Below are 17,717 nucleotides of genomic sequence, written 5' to 3' on the forward strand. Positions count from 1 at the left end.
AGGTGAAATTAATAACGCTAATAAAATAACAAGTAACAAAGCCTTTCCCTAATCCTAGAGAATGAAGCAAAAAGAGAGATCATGTAAGAAAAATTGGAAAAGAAGAAGAATTTGAAGTGAATTTGGCCTAGGACCCTTTTACATTGCTGCTCCTTCAATTTGCACAAATTAAAGACTAAGAGAAACTAATAACTATATCTCAGTGGAAAAGGCTGCAAGGAAAGGAAAGCAGTTGAGTAGTGATGGAGAAAATACAACAAAGAATATAAAAATTTGTAGCTAAGATAAGCAAGAAATGATGTCAGAACCATTCTGAAGTTGAGAAGTAGCAAGGAATGATCAATGAATTAGAAAAGCAGTAATCTGCTGGGCGTTTTATACGGCGGTGTTCCAAAGAAAAAGGAAAAGTGAGAGGTTTGTAGGAATTAATGACCAGTGTTTCCATTTTCAGGCCACAGTATCATAAATGTGCCCATTCATAAAACCTAGATAATTATGAAATGAAATATTAATGACAATAATGTATACTAATAAAATGTAATAAAGAGTATAATAATAATGAAGCCGATGACCCTGTTTAGGCATGGAGCTCTTACCGGCCATCAGAGGGAGTAGACTAGGATGTTTTGCCATACATACAGCCAACGTTGAGGTTTCGGTTGGCCAGTCCATGACACCGCCATCCTTATCACAATCAAGTGCACAGATGCCTGCCCTACAAGCTGCATGCTGTGTTAGCTTCTGGGCTCGGCCTGGCTTGGGCAAGCAGCGCTAATGTAAGGAGTCTGAGTGCCTGTACAGACCGGTGCCTGGATCTTGGCCACTGGACAGACCTCCTAAATGGTAATTCCTTAGGAAATGAACATTTGTCCCAGATTCCCTCATTGTGCCACTCCTGCCTCTTAAGAGGCTTACATGCCTCATTTTCATCTTAGATAACAGAATGTTACCTAAGTTATCCTTGAGAAATCTACCCTCCGTGGACACCATACGCTGCTAGTCAGGATACATCCACACTCATACTTTATCTGAGCAACCATCTGCATTTATCCGGCGGTACAATGGTAAATGTTAAACAATTGGAACTCTGAGGGAAAAAAAAGTACACACACACATACATACACACACCAGTCTTTTAATAAATTTTACTGGTAGGATATGTAGCACACAATTTTAAAATAATAATAATAAAATATACCATACACTTCCTTATAAATCCCTCACAGTCTATCCCCTTCATGGGTCACAGCCTTGTCATAGCAAAGAGGTTTGTGTAACTCAATGAAGCTACGAGCCATACTGTGCAGGGCCACCCAGGACAGCCAGGTTATAGTGAAGAGTTCTGACAAAATGTGGTCCACTGGAGAAGGAAACGGCAACCCCCTCCAGTATTCTTGCCTAGAGAATCACGTGGACAGTATAAAAAGGCAAAGATACAATACAGGCAGATGAGCCCCTGAGGCCAGAAGGTGCTCAGTAGGCTACTGGGGAAAGCAGAGGGCAATTACTAGCAGTTCTAGTAAGAATGAAGTGGCTGGGCCAAAGCAAGAATGATGCTTGGCTGCGGGTGTGTCTGATGGTGAGTAAAGTCCGATGCTGTAAAGAACAACACCACATAGGAACCTGCAATGCTAGGTCCATGAATCAAGGTAAATTGGTCATGGTCAGGCAGGAGATGGCAAGACTAAACATCAACATCTTAGGAAGGGGTGAACTAAAATGGACAGGAGTGAGCTAATTTAGTTAAGCAGCCCATTATATCTACCACTGTGGGCAAGATTCCCTTAGAAGAAATGGAGTAGTCTTTATAGTCAACAAAAGAGTCTGAAATGCAGCACTTGGGTCCAAACTCAAAAATGACAGGAGAATCTCTGTTCATTTCCAAGGCAAACCTTTCAACATTACAATAATCCAAGTCTATGCCCCAATGTTGGAGAAGACTCTTGAGAGTCCCTTGGACTGCAAGGAGATCCAACCAGTCCATTCTGAAGTAGATCAGCCCTGGGATTTCTTTGGAAGGAATGATGCTAAAGCTGAAACTCCAGTACTTTGGCCACCTCATGAGAAGAGTTGACTCATTGGAAAAGACTCTGATGCTTGGAGGGACTGGGGGCAGGAGGAGAAGGGGACGACAGAGGATGAGATGGCTGGATGGCATCACTGACCCAATGGACGTGAGTCTGAGTGAACTCCGGGAGTTGGTGATGGACAGGGAGGCCTGGCGTGCTGTGATTCATGGGGTCGCAAAGAGTCGGACACGACTGAGCGACTGAACTGAACTGGTGCCCCAATCACTGATGCTGAAAAAGAAGCTAAAGTTTACTTATTCTCTGAAGACCTACAACACTTTCTAGAACTAACACCAAAAAGAAGTGTCCTTTTCATCATAGGAGATTGGAATGCAAAAGTAGGAAGTCAAGAGATACCCAGAGTAACAGGCAAGTTTGGCCATGGAGAGCAAAATGAAGCAAAGCAAAGGCTAACCGTTTGGTCAAGAGATCACTCTGGTCATAGAAAAATCCTCTTCCAACAACCCAAAAGATGGCTGTACACATTGACATCATCAGACGGTCAATACTAAAATCAGATTGATTATGTTCTTTGCAGCCACAGATGAAGAAGCTCTAAAACAAGATCTGGAGCTGACTGTGACTCAGATCATGAGCTCTTTATTGCAAAATTCAGGCTTAAATTGAAGAAAGTAGGGAAAACCACTAGACCATTCAGGTATGACCTAAATCAAACCCCTTATGTTTATACACTGGAAGTGACAAATAGATTCGGGAGTTCAGCTCTGGTAGACAGAGTGCTTAAAGAACTATGGACAGAGGTTCATAACATTGTATAGGAGGCAGAAATCAAAACCATCTTAAAGAAAAAGAAATGCAAGAAGGCAAAGTGGTTGTTTGAGGAAGCTTTACAAATAGCTGAGAAAGAAAGGGAGAAGTGAAAGGCAAAGGAGAAAGGCAAAGATATGCCCAACTGAATGCAGAATTCCAGAGAATTCAGAGAATAGCAAAAAGAGATAAGAAACCCTTAATTATAATAAATAAATTAATTAATTTTTTTAAAAAGCCTTCTTAAATGAAGAATGCAAAGAAACAGAGGAAAACAATAGAGTGGGAAAGACTAGAGATCTTTTCAAAAAAACTGGAAATATCAAGGGAATATTTCATGCAAGGATGGGCACAATAAAGGACAGAAACAGTAAGGACCTAACAGAAGCAGAAGAGATTAAGAAGAGGTGGCAAGAATACACAGAAGAACTATACAAAAAAGGTTTTTATGACCCAGCTAACCCAGATGTTGTGATCACTGACCTAGAGCCAGACACCCTGGAGTGAGAAGTCAAGTGGGCCTTAGGAAGCATTGAAAATGAAAGTGAAAGTGAACGCCGCTCAACCGTGTCTGACTCTTTGTGACCCCATGGACTATACAGTCTATGGAATTCTCCAGACCAGGATACTGGAGTGGGTAGCCTTTCCCTTCTCCAGGGGATCTTCCCAACCCAAGGACTGAACCCAGGTCTCCCACATTGCAAGCAGATTCTTCACCAGCTGAGCCACAAGGGAAGCCTAAGAATATAGGAGTGGGTAGCCTATCCCTTTTTTAGTGGATCTTCCCGACCCAGGAATCGAACTGGGGTCTCCTGCATTGCAGGTGGATTCTTTACCAACTGGGCTATCAGGAAAGTCCATTAGGAAGGAAGCATTACTATGAACAAAATTAAAGGAGCTAATGGAATTCCACCTGAGCTATTTCAAATCCTAAAAGATGATGTTGTTAAAGGGCTGCACTCAATTGATCAACAAATTTGGAAAACTTAGCAGTGGCCACAGGACAGGAAAATGTCAGTGTTCATTCCAGTCCTAAAGAAGGGCAATGCCAAAGAATGTTCAAACTACCATACAATTGGACTCATTTCACATACTAGCAAGGTTATACTCAAAATCCTTCAAGCTAGGCTTCAGCAGTATGTGAACTGAGAACTTCCAGATACAAGCTGGGTTTTGAGGAGGTAGAGGAATCACCAGAGATCAAATTGCCAACATCTGTTGGATCATGGAGAAAACAAGGGAATTCCAGAAAAACATCTACTTCTGCTGCACTATGCTAAAGCTTTTGTGTGGACCACAACAAAGTGGAAAATTCTTAAAGAGTTGGGAATACCAGACCACTGTACCTGCCTCCCGAGAAACCTGGATGCAGATCAAGAAGCAACAATCAGAACTGGACATGGAACAATGGATTGGTTCAAAATGGGAAAAGGTGTATGACAAGGGTGTATATTGTCACTCTGTTTAATTAACTTCTACGCAGAGTACATCACACCAGCTTTGATGAATCACAAGCTAGAATCAAGACTGCTCAGAGAAATATCAACAACCTCAGATATGCAGATGGTACCACCCTGATGTCAGAAAGCAAAGAAGAACCTCCTGTTGAGAGTGAAAGAGGAAAGTGAAAAAGCTTGCTAGAAACTCAACATTAAAAAAAATAGAGATCATGGCACCCAGTCCCATTACTTCATAGCAAATAGAAGGGAAAAAAGTGGAAGCAGTGACAGATTTTATTTCCTTGGGCTCCAAAATCACTGCAGATGGTGACTGCAGTCATGAAATTAAAAGATGCTTGCTCCTTGGAAGGAAAGCTATGACAAACCTAACAGCATATTCAAAAGCAGAGGCATCACTTTGCCAACAAAGTTCCATAGAGTCGAGGCTATGGTTTTTCCAGTAGTCACATACAGATGTGAGAGTTGGACCATAAGGACAAGCGGAGTGCTGAAGAATTGATGCTTTCAAACTGTGGCGCTGGAGAAGACTCTTGAGGGTCCTTTGGGCTTCAGGGAGATCAAACCAATCAATTCTAAAGGAAATCAACCCTGAATATTCTTGGAAGAACTACTGCTAAAACTGAAGCTCCAATACTTTGGCCACCGATGCAAAGAACCGACTCATTGGAAAAGACCTTGATGCTGAGAAAGATTGAGCGCAGGAGGAGAATCAAGTAATAGTTCTGAGTACTGGAAGAATATTTCCTCAATTATTTTGCATTAGTCATAATATAACAGCCACAGAGACATTTAACTTTAATTCGAATTATTAATTCTCCATCACTTTCTTAAGTCTAGACTAGTGGTCAGCAAATTTCTCTACGAAGGACCAGAAAGTAAACATATTAGGCTTTGTGAACTGCATATGGTCTCTGTCCCATATTCTGTGTGTGTGTGTGTGTGTGTGTGTGTGTGTGTGTGTGTGTGTGAACACGTGCATTTACAGCCCTTTAAAAATGTAAAAGTCTGACCTCTGGAAAGATTTGGCTTTTAGCTATAGTTTGCCAATACTTGGTTTAGACATTCCACAAAATAGAAAATCAAGCTTTGGTTTCATAGCATTTGCTGACTTCTATGCTGCACATATTCCCACCACACCCAATCTGAAGCTACCAATGTGATGTCAGTAAACAGACTGGGGAGATAAGCATAGTAGTACATCATTACATGCTATTTCCACCATACTGATAAAATATGGATCAATAATCTTAAAAGCATAATTAATAATTAAATGCTATAAATTAGGAAGCCATGAGTTTTGATTATTTACTGTCTTTTTAACACAATTTATTTAACTATAAGTTTGTACAATTTAATTTTTAATGATGGCTATGTTTAACTTCTAGCTGGAAAAATTCCTGAAATTTTAACAATCAGCTCTTGCAAGTCATATGGGTCAACACCAGCACCCACTGGAATTATCTGATCTAAATGTGGTTGGAACCGAGCTCTGACTTTCTCCTTCTGCCTCTCTGTGCTGTCTCTAAAAGCCACCCTATCATATCACCTAATCTTAGATATGCCATAAGGAGATTTTGCACTTTGTAGTTTGTGATAAATCTGAGACCTTCCTAACTCTTAATTTAATGTTTTAGGAAAATCTAGTAGGTGACTCTACTAAGGAAAGAGATCCTATAAATGAAAAGAAAAAAAAAAGTGATTTCTATATGATCTGAGATTGAGGACTTATTTATACTTCCAATAACTCCAGTAGTAGAGATCATTTAGACTTTCTCATGCCCAAACTGCAGAAATTACTGAAGAAATTTTTGCTTAAAGGCACTTCTGGCTAAGACACGAAAAAAACACAAGAGGTGAAGCTCTGTGAATCTCACTGAAGACATTAAACTGATGGCAGCTGGGCCTCTGGAAGACTGGTGTTCCTCCAACAAACACTTCATGCCATGCTTGGAAAAAAGAGAAAGAACTCTTAGTAGTAGTTAAGACTCCCCAAAATTATATATTTTATTTAGAAAGCAAAGACGGTCAAGAGAAAGTACAAATTCAGATGAGCGCCATAAGAGGAAAGCCATTAGGAGATAAAGAAGCAAATAGATCAGACTGTGGAGCTGAGTTTTGTTGCTGACACTTGTATACTTTTGTAGTGTTATGCTCTTTTCAAAAACTGAACATTTAGAATCTCTTCGTCATGTCTGTATCTATAGGTAGCTCCGTCATATGGCAGGCAAAACTAAGACAGTGCCTAATCTATATAAGTAGAGGCATATTATTTTTATGGATGGCAGAATCTGACAATAAAGAAATGAATATAGCCTTCCAATTCCAACTGCACTTTTAGTCTGCTAGAAGTAATAGGTGCAGGAAGGGTTTACTAGTGTCCCCCCACCCCCCACCCCCCCCAAAAAAAAGCCTTTTGCCCTTAATTTAAATCATTGTTTTTCTAGGGAAACTTAATTTGGGAAAAAAATGTTTTTCTAATTAACTGGAAGACTGTGTGCTATGCAAACAATAAAGATTCTTGTTTGAAAGTAATGCATGCCCCTGCTCCTCGAACTACCAAGGGAATTTAAAATAAAAAATGTAAGCGGCTCCAATCTCGTATGTTGCCAGACCTAAGCAGAATTCCCAGATTCAGAGTTTTCACGTGAGTTCCCAATTTAAAACTCACAGTGTGGAGTGGGTTCATGCTTTAGCAAGACAGATCTTCTCATCTCTGGAAATGACTATATTTGATCTTTCTCCGGGTTTCTAGGCATGTTCCTCTCTCCCTCTTCCTCTTGGCTTGAAAGGTTAGAAACTGCACAATTAGATGGATCAAGGGAAGATTTCATAATGCTCTGGTGCTGGGCTGGGCAGTCTAGCCAAATTCCATTCATTAGCTAAGGCGCCGAGTGAGTGTGGCCAGTAAAAATGCTGTTTTGGTTCCATAGAAGTGCTGATAGGGAGTAGGAAATAAACTTTAATTTTTGGGGTCCTCAGAGGCAGTATAGATAAAGTGAACAGCCTCGGATGCTGGGAATCTGAAAGCCAGGAATTAATCTCGATCTCAACTACTTATTAAGCAGCTCAAACAACTTCTATTCTCTTTCGACTATAATTTTTTCTATTCTAACACTGTTTTCTTATTCTTTAAGTTCTAGGGTCAGATTTCTGTCTGTCTTAGTCTTCAAGCATTCCAAAGTCATGAGTCAAGTATTCAGTTCACCCCATATATCCTGAGCCACCTATACTGTGCTAGATGCTATGATAGATGCATGGTATCAATGGTATTAATGCAGCTTGATTCAGAGAGCTCTTAGACTAAAGAGGAGACAGATCTATTTGATTCGAAATAATAAAGCAAGTGCAATGTAACAGATGTATTATAATTGCTATGGGGAATTCCTTGGAAAGCCACGAAAAGCTGTGGAAAGGAAGGGTCCTGGAACCAGGGGTTTGAATGAAGTGGGTCGAAGATTTGGGGAAAGGTGAGCATACCAAAAGAGAAAACAGCATAAGCAACGGGCCTGAAGCAGAGTGGCTGGTGAGGCTCAAGTGGAAACCTCGGTTAGGGCCTGGGCAAGAGGATACCTTTTACAGTCTGCCCTCCTGATGTGTGAAGAGGGTAAAACAACTTCTCTAGACTTTGAGTCATTGAGATTTGAAGGAGAAGCTGGACAATAGCAAGCTTTAGATTTTTTTTAAATCAGTTGAAGAGAAACTAGACATTGCTGCAATGTTACCTCTTTATGCCTTTGCTTTCATACAGTCCTCAGCATCACACTTTCACTTTTCACCTTCATGCATTGGAGAAGGAAATGGCAACCCACTCCAGTGTTCTTGCCTGGAGAATCCCAGGAACAGTGGAGCCTGGTGGGCTGCCGTCTACGGGGTGGCACAGAGTCGGACACGACTGAAGCGACTTAGCAGCAGCAGCAGCAGCAGCATCACACAGTAGTGCATGCCTCACTGAGGCTCCCCGGACTCTGGATGGCCTTTTCATTTATAACACTGTTACAACTCCAGGGTTTGCTAATCACTCAAGCCCCACCATGAGGCATGAAATTGACCTGCTTTTTGACCAAGTTCTCTGCTTGCACACCCTAATGCTTCCAGTCATGCGTTTTCTACCCTTCTCCCTGGGACATTTCTCCTTACATTATAGACTTCAAATGACAAGGCCAAACCGTTAGGAGCTCTTTTTCTTCTTAAGCTTTCAGTCTGTGGTTTACATAACTGTCTTCAGGAAAATGGTGATGGTTCAGCTAGAACTTTCTCACCCAGCTGACATTTCTAAAGCTTAGATAAAAGTGAAATATTTGTTAAAATAGCAAATCACATTTAAAATATTCATAGCTATTTGATATAAATACACTGATTCACAGTTTGAGCCAGAGCCAAATGTTAAGAAATACTAACACCTAGGTTTTGTCTGGCACCTTTTTTACTAATGTTCAACTGCTGTGAGCTATTGCATGATTGAACCCTGCTTTTATTTCCCAGACCTAAGTAGAAACAGTTGCCCTAATCTTTATCTGAAAATTATAAGTCTTATATAGTCTTAAACTTCATATACACAGCTCCAACCCTTCAGGGATTTAGAGCAGACTTATAAGTGATTTTTCTCATGGCTTTAATATTAAGTCTTTAAACTACCTACACATAACTTTCCAGAGAGACCTTACTAAGTTGCCTTCTTAGAACTCCCAATTGACTCTCAAAGTGATTCCTACTCACTCTGTTTCCAGGAGTGAGCAGAATCACCTTCTGTATGTCAAAAGAGCCCACCAACCCAAGGAAGTACATAGAGGAAAAAAAACTAGGTTTGTCCCATAAACAAAGTTGTCCCAGAATGGACTGGCCATTCCAACGTGGAGAATTTTTTTCCTTTCACATGAGTCTTCTCTTTCTCTAAATCCTTCTCCTGTTGAAATCTACACACATTATAAAATCAAATTAGACTTAAATGTTTAAACCTTTCTATTAACTCCCAAAGAGGACCATACCTCCCTACAAACCTGCTTCTATTTGTTTCGTGTGTGTGTGTGTGCTGTTTTTCAAGAAGCCAGGCCCTCTTTTCCATCTGAAATATGCTTTGTAGAACATATTTCAATAGAACATGACAGCACTTATTCAAAAATAAACTGTTGTTTCTTCAGAAACTTTAAAAACTGCATCTCTGGGAAACTTTTCATTAATCATTTCTCAAATAATCTGCTCTTATTCCCACTAATTCTTAGCTCTTCTTTTGGATGTTACCCTGAATCCTTAGCCCAAAATCAGAAGCTCTTGATCCTCGGCCTTGGACTTGGGGCTTCACCACATCAGTCAACCATATATGTCTCAATGGCAACCAGAGATATTTTTGTTTCTAGAATTTTCCTATATTCTTTGTTCTTTATAAATGTTCTTGCACATGTGCTACTGATTTTCGTTTTGTTTGTGATAATTCCCTCAGTGACTGCTCTTTTTTCTTTAGCTTAAAATAATATGCAACATTATTCTCTGATTACAAACTCTCTCTAATTTGACTTTAGGAAACTTGGCTTTAACAAGAACTACGAGCTCATAAGCATAATAAAACATTTGGGAAAAAAATTATACATATATGCACACATATATAAAATACATATATTAAAATACATCCATATATATTTTTTAAAATATGTATTTATAATAAGGTATAGGCTTGATCTGAGAGTAAACATAAAACCTTAATCATTTGATTCTAATTAGACTTTATAATGTGCCTGAGAGCTTCAAAGGGCAAGAGTCTGGAGAAGGAGAAGATTCACATGAGAAAAATATCTCTATGTTGGAAAGCCAGTCTACTCTGGATTGTGTGTGTGTGAACATGTGTACATATGCAAACGCACACAATAAAACAGATATATATGCATTTGATTTGTGAAATATTTAGTAAGCATCTTCCGTGCACCAAGAGCCCAGATCCACGTGTGGATCTAGAGGGAAAAAAGGCCTAGCGCTTTTCTTATTCTCAAATTTCCCAACATCTTACAAGAAAAAGAGACACACACAACAAAGCATAATTATGTGTATTAAACCTTATTTTTATACAAACACAGTGCTTTGGGAACACAGGAAAAGATGTATTTAATTAATTATTCCTGAGGAATTTAAAGGATTAGTGGGGTTTTGGCAAACAAAGCTGGAAGATGAACACAAGAGAGAGGCATAAAAACACACAGACTAACAGCCAAGCAACAGAGGTTTATGAAGCAAGGACTTTGCTCTGGGAAATGGCAGAACATTAGCATAGTCGAATAAGGTTGGGACTAGACTGTGAAGGTCCTTGAATGCCTTGTTAAGATTTCATCTCACTTTGAAAGCAACCAGACACCGAGAGAAGATTTGAGGCAGAGAAACTAAATGATTTGATCTTTATTTTAAAACTATAATGCAGGTTATAAGAAGAAGATTGTATATAAGGATACAGATATGGACAGAAAAATCAATTAAGAGAGTTTATTAAGTAGGCCTAAAAAAAAAAATCAATTGCTCATGATTGTGAGAGTCTACTCTAGAATAGCTTCAGTGAGGGAAGAGAGGGAAATTTATGGGAAGCATTTAAAAACAGAATTTACTGGGTATAGTAATCAACCAGTTGTGAGGAAGTGGAGAAAAAGAGGAGGCCAGGATGCACCGAGTTTTAGGTTGGTTGACTAGCTGTGTGGCAAAGTCATGAGTGGGAATTAAGAAAAAGAGAAGAGAAACATTCCTATAAGAAAAAGTACTTAGTGGAGTACTTCCACAGCAGAGGAATTGTCTGAGTCTGGGGGAGCAGCAGGATTTAGATGGTTTGGCTTAATTTTGAAGTATTTAAGTGTCATAGAGAATATAATTTAAATCTTAAGGTTTATAGCTTGTCATCATGAGGTTTAGAAATATGCAGGCCTTGTCTTCCATGTGACTTAAGCTCACGCTTCATTTAGGATTGCCTCAAATCCTGCCATGTGTAAACGGTCACTTAAGACGCTTTTTACTGATGATGTACAATCTCTCTCCTGACCATGGGTTTTTCCAACCAGTGGAAAATGTTATGAAAGAGCATGTCTCACAGTAAAATGGGGTGTCACAATCTGAGTGTTAGATTTCACTGTGAATGAACACCCACTTTGGAGATGTCAGGTGTGTGGGGAGCAGTGAAGAGGTCAGCCACAAATCCCAAATTCTCCAGCTGAAAAGAAGCCAATGAAAAAGCCTGGAAGACACTATCATGGAGGAGAAGCAAAGCCAGAGGAGTAGAGCATAGGACACTAAAAAAAGAGAATTATTCTAGAAGGAGGAGTCAAATTATGCAGGAGGGCATGAAAGGAGGCTTCTTTATTTGTGAGAAGAATACCCCTGGGATCTTCAAGTAAAACTCTCAGCAAAATAGTGAACCAGAAACCAGACCTGGGGAACAAATAGAAGGTAATATCCTATTGAATCCTTCACTTCTCACATGTAATAAATAACTTATCTTCTATACACAACAAACATATATAATATGTCTTAGCATGTGTGTGTTTATACACATAAATACATACCAGTGGCGCTGGGGTAAAGAACCTGCCTGCCACTGCAGGAGACTTAAGAGATGCAGGTTCGATCCCTGGGTCAGGAAGATCCCCTGGAGAAGGGCATGGCAACCCACTCCAGTATTCTTGCCTGGAGAATCCCATGAACAGAAGAGTCTGGCCAGCTACAGCCCATGGGGTCACAAAGAGTCATACACGACTGAAGTGACTTAGCATGCACAATCATTGTTGAAGGAGTGAGTGCTTTTTTCCTGCTTTTGTTTTAAAAAATAATGGTGGACGTGGAAACTGCCTTACCCTGAGAACTGTTAGATTGCCAATATAGGGGAAAGACAGTAAACTTCACTGTTTTTGAGAGAGATTCTTGATAGATGACTATTCTTCCTTTTTCTTTCTCTATTTTTCTCTCTCCTTTGCTTTCCCCCCCACCCTCCCCTTTCCATCCAGTGGAATGGAGCATGTCTAAAGACTTTTGTCCTCTGGCTGGAGAAATCATCGTGGAAAACCTGCAGACCCTGAAATACACAATCACAGGACTGAAAACGGTAAACGCCAAGTCCTCCCGTCACACTCCCTGCTCCCCTGCCCCTGATGTCTGTGCTGGGATACTCGTAGCAAATGCCTACTTTGGAAGCAACAGCCAACGCCCATTCCTCTGGCAACAACTGCCACTCATTAAGCATGATATGTCTGGTATCCATAATCTGAACCCCACAAAGGAGAGAGCAGACAGCATGAACCACTTTGTAAGCTGCCATGTTCTACAGAGATCAGAAAAAGACTGGCCTCATGCAAGCCTTGAAAGCTGCTGCTTTCTGGATCACAGTTTAATCTTGGGGCTGGGGGGAGGGATCAAAGGCTCTCAGAGATCCAATTTTGACTCCCTGTCTGATGGTAAAAATAACAGCCTCATCTAACCCTCACCCCGACAGCTTTGGTTGAGATCAGTCATCAACTGGAGTCACACAATTTCCTGAGAGAAATCCTTTTCCCCTGATTACAAAAAAAAAAAAATTGTGTCTAAATCTGCTTTCACAAAAAAGAAACTATATTTGGTGGCACTACGGTTCTCAGTAACCTGAACCAATTTAAACTGTGAATGAAAAACTGAAACAAACTGTGCTTATTTGTTTAACCAATCTAAATGTTAATTATTTATAGAACTACAAACTATACGAGCATATGAAATGCAGTATATAAAAACACCTAACAACTCACTTCAGACTGGAACAAACCCTATATTTCCTCAAACAATTAATGCAGCTAAACTGAACCATCAATTTTGTTTTAATTAAAAAAGGTTTTAGGTAAACTTAAACCTGTATTATTGCTTATCCAACTCAAATAATTAACATCTTAGGACCTTCAAATGTGAGAGGCAGAGGGAGAATTTTCTTGTTTTTCTAAAAGGCTAATCAATTAAAACAGTTATCTGTAAAGCATAATCCTGAAGCCCAGAATTAAAAAGCTGTGTTAGGTTGCACTTCATCAAGTTTGAACCAGCTTATTCTAATAGAATTCTTGGTGGTTGGGTCATCATCACAGAATCTTAACTTTTCATCTTACTTACACGTCTACACCAGGGCCAAAGCTATGGATTAGCAGGACAAACAAATCCCTGAGTGGGTGGCCCCCAGAGATGCTATCAGCATCTGATTCCCAACACTATAGCTCACATGGTGGAAGAGGGCCAGAGAGAACCCAAGGGAATTTCCACTGCTTAAAAGAAAAAGTGATATGGTGATAAAAATGGAAAACTCTCCACAGAGAATTCTCTAATATTTGAACTAATTTTTATAGGGATTAAGTTTTTCCACTTGGCCGTCCAATGAGAATAATGCAGACACTATCCTAATCACATAAAAGCCTAGAAGCAGATTTACACTTCTACAGAATCTCCATAACGTTGAGGTACATAGAAACCCACTCTTAATGTTATAAAAATTAAGTTTATAATAGGTAAGGCCACTATTATTAACTCCCTAGCAAAGGCTCTACAAAGATTTCCATTTTTTTTAACTTCAAACACCATTTTACAGATTTCACAAGCAATGCTTTAACAAGTGCTGACTTCGAAATACCCTTTTGGGGGGAAAAAAGTATTCCTCAAAGCAAAAACATAAAACTATACAAAACATTTTAAAATGCTATAATCAAACAAAAAACAACTTAATTCTCTCTTAAAATTTGAAGCATATGAGACCTCCCTGGTGGTCCAGTGGTTAAGACTCCACACTGCCCCTGCACCTGCCCAAGGAACAGGTTGGATCCTGACCGGGGAACTAAGATCCCACACGCCAGGGGGTACGGCCAAAAATAAATAAATACATAGAAGTCCAGTTTATTTACAATGTTATATTAGTTTCAGGTGTAGAATGTCGTGATCCAATATTTTTATAGATTATACGTCATGTAAAGTTATAAAATATTGGCTATAGTCCCTGTGTTGTACATTACGAACTTGCTGTATCTTCTTTATTTTTCACCTAGTGGCTTGTACCTCTTAATTCTCTTCTCCTTTCTCTCTCCTCCCTACTTCTCTCTCCCTACTGGTAACCACTGATTGTTCTCTATATCTGTGAGTCTGTTTCCTTTTTGCTATATTTACTAGTTTGTTTTATATTTTAGACTCTACATATAAGTGATATCATACAGTATTTATCTTTTTCTGGTTTATTTCACTAAGCATAATATCCTCTGGGCCCATCCATGTTGTTGCAAATGGCAAAACTTCACTCTTACGGCCGAGTCCTTTGTCTGTGTGTGTGAGTGTGTGTGTGTGTGAGTGTGTGTGAGTGTGTGTGTGTGTGTGTGTATCACATCTTCTTTATCCGTTCGATGGACACAGATTGCTTGCATACCTTGGTTATTGTAAATAATGCTGCTTTGAACATTCAGATGAATATATCTTTTGAAATCAGTGTTTTGCTTTCTTTGGATAAATATCTGGAGGTGCAATTGCTGGATCATATGGAAGTTGTTGTTTGTTGTTTTTTTCTTTTTTTTTGAGGAACCTCCATACAGCCAAAACTCCTTAATTCTTGATATCTTAAGATATTAAAGATATAAACTATTGTTTTAACAATGGTTTTTAAAAGGAAGTAACATCAAAGATTTAATTTTTTTTAAATAATTGAGTAAAGAATATTTATTACAGTATTATTTATTGTATCATAAAATGTGGAAACAATCTGTCTGCCGACGAGGGATTGGTTAAATAAATTAATATGTTTAAACAAAGTGGAGTACTATGCAACCACTGAAAGAATGGAGCAGATCTTTAATTATTAATCTGAAAATGTGTTCATTACAACTTGTCAATTTTATAAAGCAAGATGATGAGTTAGAAGAAGGTGATAGCATATGCCACTAGGGAGGAGAAAAAAAGGAAAAACAGATAAAGGGTGAGAAATTGCAGGTTTTCGTAAACCATACAGGACTATGACTTAAAAACTGGTGTATAATATTTGGGGGGAGGTCAGGAGAAGCAACTATGATATTCCAATTTTGGAAAAAAGAAAGCACAAAGAAATTAAGAGGGCACCCCAAACACATTTATTATCATGTAAAAACATAGTAGTCAAGAAAAGCTAGAAAGTTAAAGTGTGGGTAATGGGATGAATGAGTTCATCAGACACAGTAAAACTGACTAAATAAAACTCCCAATGCTTCATTCTCTCTGTTTCAATACTTTGCAGGGCCAACAGTATTTTGTTCAAGTGTCGGCTTACAACATGAAAGGATGGGGACCTGCTCAGACCACGACGCCAGCATGTGCTTCTCCTTCTAGTAGGTGGTGGCTGTGAATTCTCTCAAGCCTGGCCAGGCTCCGACTCCAATCCCATCCTCGGGATGCCCCTGCCATTCCCTCTCCCCACTGCTTCGGAATAACAAGACCTCCTCAGAGTAGCATCTGGCCACATAATGAATGATTCCTCTGCAGAAATGTTTCCCTGGGAGGCAACTCAGTGGAATGAAAGAAGGGGGAATTTGGAAGCAGCAAGACTGAATTTGATACCCATTATACATTTTATTAGCTGCATGGCCTTACAAATTTACTTAAATTCTCTGGGTCTCAATTCAACATCTGTAGAATGGGTGGAATCATGCCCTTCACAGGGCTTTTGTGAGGATGTCCTGAAATGTCATACTAGGACTGGCTGGCCCCGAGTACATGCAACGCACTTTAGCTCTCACCTCCCCTCCCTCATCAAAAATCTAGCAAATCTTATTTACATTCCATCAGAAGCAAAGTTTTCTTATTAACAGGCACTCTGTCACACTCTGCCACAAACAAAATCTGTAATATTTGTAATGGTGGTGGAAAAACCCAGCAAAGGCCCTTAGTTTAAAATTAATAATTTATGTGTGGTATATTTGATAATTCTCTATTAACCAGAAAATTTAATAAGAAGAGATATCTCCAGACATACCACAATATGATAGATTTTTCTGTATAATAAGTCTATTGCTCTGAATTATATTTTAATTTTTAAAAAATCTTCACTAATGTGATCATTTAGAATGGTATCACATGTTCTTGAGAAAGTGCAAACAGCTCCATCCTTTGTGGAAAACAATGTTTATATTATATCAACTGCTGTAAGAACATTCATTTCTTTCTATCCCATAATTATACATCTAAGAATATAACCTAAAGAAACAGATGCAGACACACAATCATAAACAAACACGGGCACTGCAGCAATAAATTGATACAGTGAAATATCATGTGTGATGGAGAGAACAAATATCCGACATCAACTTCATGGTTAAATAAAACATGATGTATAAGGACCCACACTAGAGAGCAAAATACAACCATTAAAAATGGTGTTCTTAAAAAGCCAACATTGTATAGAAGACATTCTTATAGTGTAAGTTTTACATAAACAAATTTCACAATTTTTTCTCATTTAAACTGTGAGTCTGACCACAGTTAGGTAGGTGTGTCTGCATATAATTAGTAAAATTTAACAGTAGATATTTCGGCTATAAGATCATGGGCTCTTTGGTTTCCTTGTTATACATTTATGCATTTTTCAAGTATTCTAATGATGCTTACCTGGGAGAAACCATGAACCAGGTGGTACCTTATGAGCTGTCGCAGTCAGGATGTCGCTTAACCCTAACAGCAGTTGCTGTTCCCATCTTGTGGACAAACCTCACCATTATCCTCCGCATCACTATCAACACCAAGCTGACATTTCTAAAGCTGCTTATATGCTGCATGTTGATCTAAGAATTTTATACAGACTAAGTCCGTCTTCATAACAAACCTATTGAGCTGATTTTTATTAGTTTACTGATGACGGGACTATTCATGTTGATGCACATAACACACACACACATAGCCCAACAACACAAAATTAGCAAGCACTGAAGTCAAGTCTAAACCCTGTGTCCCTTGCTCTTAACCACCATGCTCTACTCCTCCACTAGTAAGGAAATTAGGATTGAGAGAAGATGTTGCCTTGCCCAGGATCATGACTTTGGTACATGGCTGAGCCAGGGTTAAGTCTGAACTAGTCAAGACTCTATGCAGTAACTAGCTCCCTGCTATCAGACTAAAAGCCAACCAGCCCATACACAACTTTGGTACATGGCTGAGCCAGGATTAAGTCTGAACTAGTCAAGACTCTATGCAGTAACTAGCTCCCTGCTATCAGACTAAAAGCCAACCAGCCAATACCAACTACTGCTGTTGTTGTTCAGGCACTCAGTCATGTCTAACTCTTTACGACCCCATAGACTGTAGCACGCCAGGCTTCCCTGTCCTTCAATGTCTCCTGGAGTTTGATCAAATTCATATCCATTGAGTCAAAGATGCCATCCAACCATCTCATCCTTGTCGCCTCTTCTCCTCCTGCCTTCAACCCTTCCCAGCAATAGGGTCTTTT

General features: G+C 39.3%; 1 protein-coding gene across 2 annotated transcripts in view; it reads left to right on the forward strand.

The window, feature by feature from the left end:
• ANKFN1 (ankyrin repeat and fibronectin type III domain containing 1) overlaps window positions 1-17,717 on the forward strand; it is a 193,848-nt gene that overhangs the window by 96,986 nt on the left and 79,145 nt on the right. For both annotated transcript variants that reach the window (XM_068978753.1, XM_068978752.1), the window contains 2 exons: window positions 12,265-12,362; window positions 15,516-15,606. In XM_068978753.1, coding sequence (XP_068834854.1) covers window positions 12,265-12,362; window positions 15,516-15,606 — 189 coding nt within the window. The remainder of the gene's footprint in view (window positions 1-12,264; window positions 12,363-15,515; window positions 15,607-17,717) is intronic.

This window comes from Capricornis sumatraensis, chromosome 8, assembly GCF_032405125.1.
Source record: "Capricornis sumatraensis isolate serow.1 chromosome 8, serow.2, whole genome shotgun sequence".
Classification (NCBI taxonomy): Eukaryota; Metazoa; Chordata; class Mammalia; order Artiodactyla; family Bovidae; genus Capricornis; species Capricornis sumatraensis.